Source organism: Suricata suricatta, chromosome X, assembly GCF_006229205.1.
Source record: "Suricata suricatta isolate VVHF042 chromosome X, meerkat_22Aug2017_6uvM2_HiC, whole genome shotgun sequence".
Taxonomy (NCBI): Eukaryota; Metazoa; Chordata; class Mammalia; order Carnivora; family Herpestidae; genus Suricata; species Suricata suricatta.
The window spans coordinates 72,374,682-72,384,743 of record NC_043717.1 but is presented as its reverse complement, the minus strand read 5'-3'; the positions used below and the strand labels follow the sequence as shown (position 1 = coordinate 72,384,743).

Genomic DNA, 10,062 nt, shown 5'->3' with positions numbered 1-10,062 from the left:
GTCCTGTTAGACCTATGAGTGCAAACTTATGGTATCTGTCCTTCTCTGCCTGACTTATTTCACTTAGCATGACACCCTCAAGGTCCATCCACTTTCTTACAAATGGCCATATGTCATTCCCTCTCATTGCCATGTAATACTCCATTGTGTATATATACCACATCTTCTTGATCCACTCATCAGATGATGGGCATTTAGGTTCTTTCCATGTTTTGGCTATTGTTGACATTGCTGCTACGAATATTGGGGTACATGTGCTCCTATGCATCAGCATTTCTGTCTCTCTTGGGTAAATCCCCAGCAATGCTATTGCTGGATCATAAGGGAGTTCTATGGATAGTTTTTTGAGGAACCTCCACACTGTTTTCCAGAGCGGCTGCACCAGTTTACATTGCCCCCAACAGTGTAGGAGGGTCCATGGAAATTTTAGAATCAGCTTGTCAAGTTACATACACACACACACACACACACACACACACGCACACACACACACACACACACGCATTCTCTTATGTGATTTCAATTGAGATTCCATCGAGTATTTATTTTCTTTATTTATATGTAAAAAATTCTTTTTACATATTTTTTAAAATATTTATTTATTTTTGAGAGGCAGAGAGAAACAGAGTGCCAGCAGGGCAGGGTCAGAGAAAGAAGGAGACACTGAATCCGAAGCAGACTCCAGGCTCTGAGCTAGCTGTCAGCACAGAGCCCAACATGGGGCTCGAACCCACGAACTGTGAGATCATGACGTGAACTGAAGTCTGACACTCAACCTGAGCCATCCAGGCGCCTTTAAAAATTTTTTTAGTGTATTTATTCATGAAAGAGAGACAGCACGAGTGGGGCAGGGGCAGCGAGAGAGGGAGACACAGAATCAGAAAGAGACTCCAGGCTCTGAGCTGTCAGCATAGAGCCTGATGCGAGGCTCGAATTCACAAACCGTGAGAGCATAACCTGAGCCAAAGTCAGATGCTTAACCAACTGAGCCATGCAGGTGCCCCATGATTCCATTAAGTATTTAAATGATTTGTGGACAGTTGACATATTTGCACTGTGAATCTTCAGATCTTCAAGTGTGAATATGGTATATCTTTCCATTCATTTAATTATTCTTTAATGTCTTTTATTTTACCTAATTTCTATTTTAACATTTTGTGAGACTAAGTAGTGTTTTTTTTTCCTTAATTTTTAAACACCTTTATTGAGGTATGTAATTTACATGTAATAAAATTCACCTGTTGTAAATGTTTAATCAAGTGATTTTTATTAAGTTTATTGAATGACACAGTCATCAGCACAATCCAATTTTAAGACATTTTCATCAATCTGCAAAATTCCTTGAGTATATTTGCAGTAAACCATGCCTACCCCAAGCCTCTGTCTCTTTAAATTTGTTGTATCTATAGGTGTTTCATTTAAATGGAATCTTAACAATATGTGAGTTTGGAATTTGGCTTCTTTCAGAGAGCATGTTCTCAAAGTTTGTTCATGTTGTAGCCTGTATCAGCAATTCATTCCTTTTTATTACTAAATACTTTCCCATTGTATGGTTATACCACATTTTGTTTATCCTTTCACCACTTGATGGCATTTGGGTGGTTCCATTTTTTGGCTACTATAAATAATACTATGAACATTCATGTCCAGGTTTTTGTGTGGCTATGTTTTCATTTCTCGAGTGAATGGAGTTTTGAGATCATATGATAACTCTATGTATAACTGTTTGAGGAACTGCCAAACTGTTTTCCATATGTTGCATCATTTTACTTTCTCATCAGTGATGTATGTTCTTACCTCTTTACATCCTTTCTAACACTTGTTATTCCCTCTTATTTTCACAGCCATACTAGGAAGTATGTACTAATATCTCCCTCTGGTTTTAATTTGAATTTCTATAATAATAATAATCATGAATATTTGTCATGTGTTTGTTAGCCATTCTTTGGTAAAGTGTCTGCAAAAATCTTTTACCCATTTTTTGATGAGGTATCTGTTTTTGTAGTATTGAGTGGCAAGGGTTCTTATGTATTCTGAATTCAAGTACTTTATAAGTTATATGACTTGCAAATATTTTCTTCTAGTCTGTAGCTTGTCTTTCTATTTTCTTAATGGTGTCTTTTGAAACACCAAAGTTTTTAATTTTAATGAAGTTCATTTATCAATTTGTTCCTTTATGACTTGGACTTTTTGGTATCATATCTAAGAAATCTTTGCTGTACCCAAGGTCAGAAAGATATTCTTCTATGTTTTCTTCTAGAATATATATTGTTTTAGCTCTTAAAATTAGAACCATTATCCACTTTGAGTTAATTTTTGTATGTGAGATAAACATCCTAAGTTCCTATTTTTAAATGTGCATATCCATTGTCCCAGCACTATTTATTGTAAAGATTATTATTTCTCCCATTGAATTGTCTTGGCACCTTTGTGGAAAATAAATTGGCCATCAATGTAAGAGTTTATTTCAGGACTCTTGTTTTGATTCCATTGATGTATATACCTATCCTTATACTCTGAATATCTTTACCTGTATACTAAGATTTGAAATCAGTTAGTATAACTCCTCCAACTTTGTTCCTGTTTTTCAAAATTGCTCTTGTTATCCTAGGTCCTTTGTATTTCCATGTAAGTTTTAGAAGCTTGTCAAGTTTTCTTTAAAAAAAAAAAGTTGCTGATATTTCATAAGGATTGTGTTGAGTCTGTAATTCAATTTGGGGAAAAGTGGCCATTTTAACAATATTAATCTAATCCATGAGCATGGAATGTCTCTTCCTTTATTTAGCTCTTCTATAATTTATTTCAGCAATGTTTTATAGTTTACAAATATTTTATTTGTATTCTTAAATATTTTTCATTTTGATGTTCTTGTGAACAGAAAACAATTCTGAAAATTATTTTATTTTCTGATTGTTATATACATATATCTAATAGTAACACAATTGATTATTGTATATCTATCTTGCATTCTTGATCTTGTTATATTCTTTTACCTATTCTAGTAGTTTTATTTTGAATACCTTGGAATTTCTGCATAGACAATTATGTTACCTATGAATAAGACAGTTTTACTTCTTTGTCTCCAATCTGGATGTCTTTTTGTTTTTGTTTTTGTTTTTGCCTCCTTGCATTGTCTAGAACCTTCAGTACAGTGTTGAATGGAAGTGGTGAGAATAAGCATCCTTGCCTTGTTCTCAGTCTTAGGGGAAAACATTCAGTTTTTAACCGTTAACTATGATCTTAGCTCTAGGTTTTTTGTACATGATCTTTAGCATTATAATACATTACTTCTTGTGGGTGCTATAACTATTATAAACTTAAGGCTTAATATAACTAATTTCTTCTTATATAGTTCTAGAGGTCACAAGTTGTAAAATCAAGTTGTCCATAGGGCTGCCTTCCTTCTGGAGTTCTCTAGGGAAGCCTTTTCCAGCATCTAGACACACCTGTAATTCCTTGGCTCATGGCCCTTTTATTACATTACTTCAAATTCTATTTCCGTTACTACATCTACTATTCTGTCTCTGACCCTCTGTCTCTTTCTTTATAAGGACCCTTGTGGGGCACCTGGGTAGCTCATTCAGTTAAGTGTCTTTCTTTGACTCAGGTCATGATCTCACGGTTTGTGGGTTTGAGTCCTGCATCGGGTTTTGTGCTGACAGCTCAAAGCCTGGAGTCTGTTTCGGATTCTGTGTCTCCCTCTCTCTCTTCCCCTCCCTTGTTCACACTCTGTCTCTGTCTCAAAATTAAATAAACATTAAAATACTTGTGAATATATTGGGCCCCACCTGCATAATCCAGGATACTCTCGTAACTCAAGATCTGTAACTTATTCACATCTGTAGAGGCTCTTTTGCCATGTAACATTTTCATAGATTCCAGGAATTAGGATGTGGACATTTTTGGGGTGTCATTCAGCCTAACATATGCCGGCTGAGGATGTACCCTTCTATTCATACTTAATTAAGGTTTTTCTTAAATCATGAATGGTTGTTGGATTTTGTTTAATGCTTTTGCTGCACCTGCTATAGTGATCATGTGGCTTCATGTTTATATTTATTAATAGGATATATTCATTGCTTTTTTAGATGCTAATCCAACCTTTCATTTCTGGTATAAATTCCACTTATATGTATATAATCATTTCTATATGTTGCTGGATTAGGCTTGCTGATATTTTGTTAAGGATTTTGTGTCTGTTCATGAGGGATATTTATCTGTGGTTTCTTTTGCTTGTGAGATATTTGTTTAACTTTGGTTTCAGTATAGTACTGTAATCATAGAATAAGTTGGAAAAGATTCCCTCCTCTGTTTTCTGAGAGTGTTTGTGCATGATTGATATTATTTCTTTAAATATTTGGTAGAGCTCAAATGAAGACATCTGGACCTGGCCTTTTCTTTGTGGGTAGATTGTTGGTTTCTAATTCAACCAATTTACTTATTATGGGCTTATTCAGCTATTCTATTTATTTTTGTGTCTGCTTAGTTATTTGTATCTTTCTATGAGTTTGTCCATTCACCTAAGCTTTCTAATTTGTTGACCAAAAGTTATTTAAGGTATTCACTTATACTTGTTCCCATTTCTATAGGGTCAATAATGATGCCTCATCTTTAATTCTTGATGTTAGTCATTTTTGTCTTCTCTCTTATTTTCTTGGTTGGTCTAGCTAAGTGTTTGCTATTTTTTTTAAACTTTTCAAAGAATCGGCCTTTGGTTTCATTGATGTTCTCTTTTTCTGTTTTCTATTGTACTGATTTACTTCCTGATCTTTATTATTTTCTTCTGTTTCCTTGCTTTCTTCTTTTTCTAGTTTCCTAAGTTTGGAAGCCCAGATTATAGGCTTGAAAACATTCTTCTTTTCTGATACAGGTGTTTAAAGCTACAGATTTCTCTTTCAGCATTGTTTTAGCTGCATCTATAAATTTAGATAGATGGTGTTTTCCTTTTCATTTAGTTCAAAATATTTTTAAATTTTCCTTTGTAAGTTCTTTGACTTATGAGCTATTTAGAATTGTGTTGGTTTAATTTCTATGTGTGTTTTCTCAGATTTCTTCTAGCAGTTGATGTCTAATGTGATTACATTGTGGTCAGACTGATAGTTTTTATGATTTCAGACTTTTCAAAATTTTTTGAGATATATTCCAACTTTGGAGCCCTCACTCTAGTATTAACATGATAGATTCCCTCACTTTCTTTAAGTCATATCTCTCAAATGTCACATTCTCAATGAGACTTACCAAGACCAACATTAAAATTGCAACTGCCACTACTACCACCCCCTTGCACTTCCAGTCACCCATTATGCTGCTGTATTTTTTTCACAGCACACATAACCTTCTAACATTCTATATAATTCACTGAGCTCCATAGAGATAGGGATCTTTATTTTATATAGATATATCCCAAGAACCTACCTGAATCATAATAGTCACTGAATACATATTTTTGAATATATACATTAGAATATCCACTTGGTTGTATGTAGCTGAAATTTCTTCACTTTCATTAGAATACAGTATTCATTATAAAATTGACTACAATTTTATAATTGGTTCTTAGATGCACATTTATATTTTTGCTAGTTTTAGGCTATTATAAATAGCACTGATATAAACATATATGCCTAAAATTTTTTAGGGTATATATATATATATGTAAGAATGGAAATGATTGGGCATATCATGAGCATGTATTCAACATTAGTAGATAATGTTATAATGATTTGCGCTATGGGTGCGCATTCCTACCAGCAGTGTATGAGGGTTCTGTTTGCTCTACAGTTTCACTGACCTGTGATATTGGTATTCTTTTTAGTTTTTTGCCAACATGGCAGTTTTCTGTTAATATCTCATTAACTTCTTAATTAGTATTTCCCTGAATTCTAATATCATTAAGCACTTTTGCATATAATTATTAGTCATGTATGTCTCCTTTTGTGAGGCATTTTTTCAATCATTTGCCCCTTTTCTTAATAGTTATTTACCAGTTATTTGTACAGCAAACACTTCTTACTATTCTGTGACTTTTCTCTCTTTATGATATTTTTAACGAACAGGAGTTTTAAGTTATAATGTAGTTGAATGTGCTAATATTTTCCTTAATGGTTAGTGCTTTGGGGTCTTAAGAAATCCTCTTCTAAATATTCTTATACCTTGCTGGTGGAAAGGGAGAATAGTACAACTATAGAGTGGAATTTAGCAATATGGATTGCCTGGGAAATGTACATACACATTCCTTTGTCTCAGCAATGCCACCTCTTATAATCTATTTCAAAGATATACTGGAAAAATAAAAAATCCTGTACGCACAAGGCTGTTTGTCAGGAGATTATTCATACAAGCAAAAAAGACAGGATACAACACTAATGTGCATCAGTGGGGAAGTAGTTGAATAAACTAGTACATCCACACAGTAGGGTACTGTGCAGTTACCAAGAGGAAGGAGAAGAGCTCTACACACTAATATAGTTATTTCCAGGATATATCATTAAATGCAAGAAAGAAAGTTGTAGAACAGTGTTTATAGTAAGTTACCTTTTATGTAGAAGAGAGGTGTAACTAAAGAATTATAGATACACATATATGTGTTGTATGTGCACCTATTTGCTTATATTTAAAAAAAAACTGAGGTGGTGGTGATGGTGGAGGGCACTTAAGGGGAAGAGCACTGGGTGTTGTATGGAAAACAATTTGACAATAAAATATTATGGAGAAAAAAAAATATTAAAAAAAAAAACCTGAGCTCCTGGGGTACTCAGTTGGTTGAGCATCTGAGTGTCCAACTCATGATTTCAGCTTGGGTCATGATCTCTTGGTTCAGGAGATTAAGCCCCATGTAGGGCTCTGTGCTATCACAGAGCCTGCTTCAGATTCTCTCTCTGTCCCTCCCCAACTTGCATACATGCTCTCTCACTTTCTTTCTCAAAAATATAAATAAATAAACATTTAAAAAAGAAACAATGGGGGTGCCTGGGTGCCTCAGTTGGTTAAGCATCCAACTTCAGCTCAGGTCATGATCTCACTTTTCATGGGTTTGAGCCCCAAGTCAGGCTCTGTGCTGACAGCTCAGAGCCTGGAGCCTCCTTGAATTCTATGTCTCCCTCTTTCTCTGATCCTCTCCTACTCACGCTCTGTCTCTCTGTCTCTCAAAAATAAATAAACATTAAAAAAGTTTTATGTAATAAAAATGAAACAATGGAATCATAATGTCAAAACCTAATAAAAATTATTATTTATGGCCAAGGAAAGGAATGGGATGAAGGTGCTGTATTACACAGTTTTCACTTTAACTCGTATAATGTTCTGCCTAATTTAAAAAACTAATAAAAAAGGGAGAAAATCAATTCCTAGAGTGTATAAATAACCTGAAGTAAATGAACCTAACTATAAATAAAGTTGGTAGCATAACCATACAGAGAAACGTTATGTAAAGTGACTTTAAAACAACATTTGTACATTCCTAATGGGATATATTTTAAGAACTAAAGTAACTGCAAAGATGTATAAAACTGTATTCAGTAGTTTTATTATTGATAGTTATATTAGTATTGTTATTGACATTTAAAAATTCTATAAAAACCAAGAAGTATGAGTAAAACCTTGGATCGTAAATTTAAATTGGACCTACCAGTATGAGCTCATGATTTATTTTTCTTTTAGAAGAATTTACTAGCTTTGTCCAGTGAAAAGTCCTAGAAGCAACAACTCAACAGCTGTGAACACACCAACACATTGTGGTTTCTAAATACTGTTTCCCATTAAAAGGAACCAGGGTCCTTGGAGAGATAATCTAGGTTTGAGTCAGGGAGTATTCAGAACGAATTTGTGATACTTTGTTGTGCCAAAAAAATTGGAAAGCAACGCAGGAGCCAGTTTGAAGGGACTTACTGGACTGGTTCCAAGTGAGATCATTTGATCACTAAAAAGAATAAAGACCACAGTTGGATAATTTGACCATTAATTAATTGAAACACATCAAACATATGAAAGTGATCTCAAATTATACTTAAAATAATTATTGGTTACCATTGGACATTTCTAAACTACTAACTCATTATTCTTCATAGTTGGTAAATACTGGAGAAAAAATATCAAGCATTTGTCTTGCCTTTCCTGTATAAACTATATATGGGGGAACCAAATAATTGATGGTAACTTCATTATAGAATTCTAGATAATAAGTACAACAGAAATAATAGACTTAATAAACACAAAATAAATAATATAACTAGGGGAGTTCCATTTTGCAACTCTTAATAAATTAATAGATCTGGGCAATAGTCATCCATGGATGCAAATCCCATTAGGTGAATGGGAAAACTTCACAGTGGAGGGATCATATTAACACCGCCTGAATCTGCTGATCACCTTTAGCATTGTTAAAGTGGGACCACTTAGCATTAAGTACCTTATGACATGACATAATAGGAAGTACACATCTATCTATGGAAGATCATTGCCTAAAATATTGAGCCTAAATCCAATTAAATCTTTAGTTCAGCACTATGTTAATGCAGTGATGTAAATGGTTTCTATCTATTCTGCCCATTATGGTATCACTAGGTACGTATGTCTGTCGAGCATTTGAAATGTGACTAGTTTAACTGGGGAGCTGACATCTAAAACATTAATTTAAATAGATTTACATAGCCAATGACTATTATCTTAGTGTAGCTCTAGATTTCTAGATTTTTACAAACTACCAGTTTGTAAGAAATAGAGGAGATTAAGGAACAAGTGAAACAATAAAATGAGGAACAGTAAGTCAAATTTCATTTGTTCTCTGGACAAATGATGTGCTTCCTCCAATAATTCAATGGGTTGTGGAAAAAACGAGTTGGAGGGGTGTAAATGAAGGGGCACTGTTTTAAAATAGTACAGACTTAAGAGCTATAACTGCCAAAGCCTGGTTTAGATTCTGCATTGAACGGCCAAGTATAAACAGATACCTTTGAGAGAATCAGAGCCATTTGAACATGAACTCAATTGTAGATGATACTAAGGAATTACTATTAATTCTGTGGAGTGGGATAATGCCATACTTGTTACATGTTTATGTCCTTATCAGTTAGGTGCATGTACTTGCATGACGCAGAGTGAGCACCTCCTAAGGTTTTGCACCTGAGGCGCCTCACTTGCTTCACCATAGTTCCAGCCTTGCTTGAGATACATTGCATTAAACTAGGTATATACTACTGTCATCTGTCAAAGGTTGTAAACACTTGCCCCAACAGAGTTTCTAGATCTGAGATCCAAGATTTAATTTTTATTTATTTGTCAAAGGTTTTCTTGGTAGGCCTTGTAGAACTTCCCTGTCTCTTTGTCTTGATCTAGATGAACCCCAAAAGAAGAACAAAGGTGATCCCATGAACAACCTGGAAAGTTTTTACCAAGAGATGATAATGAACAAACGTCTTGAAGAGTTTCGACTTATGAGAGGTGAACCCTTTGCTTCCCACTCACTGGTCTCAGCTACATCAGTGGGAGATAGTGGCACAGCTGAGAACCCGTCATTACTCCAGGACAAGGGAAAACAGGCAGCACAGGGTAAAGGTCCCAGTCTCCATGTGGCAAAAGGTATTGATAATTCACCTGAGCAGTGTTGGACTGGGCGTAAGAAGCTGACGCAGCCAATAGAATTTGTCCCAGAAGATGAGATCCAGAGAAATCGTTTGTCAGAGGAAGAGATCCGAAAAATTCCTATGTTTTCTTCATATAATCCAGGGGAGCCAAACAAGGTATAGGCCAAACCAAGAAAAAAAACATGGGTTGTTTTAAGTTTTCTTTACCTCTACCTAAATTAATACTTTTAAATTAGTTTTGATTATACCAAGGAATCGTGACATAGGCATAGTGATTGTGTTTTTCCTTGACTTTGACTATTAATTCTCTTCATACTATATAAGTAGTGTATTTCCCATGATGTTCTTTGTGGTTTCCTGAGGTCCTAAGCTACCCTTAGAATTTTAAAGAAATTTTGATGAGACTCTAGTCCATACCCACCAGAAGTCTTGAACTGAAGGAAAAGTAACCTCCAGTTTTCTAGGCTAGTAATAAATCAAG

At 34.7% G+C, this 10,062-nt stretch overlaps 1 protein-coding gene across 1 annotated transcript in view; it reads left to right on the top strand.

Annotated features, from left to right (window-relative positions):
- Positions 1-10,062, top strand: part of RBM41 (RNA binding motif protein 41) — a 64,132-nt gene that overhangs the window by 32,642 nt on the left and 21,428 nt on the right. Inside the window, 1 exon segment of the mRNA XM_029930315.1 lies at positions 9,334-9,737. Within this exon segment, the coding sequence (XP_029786175.1) occupies positions 9,334-9,737 (404 nt within the window).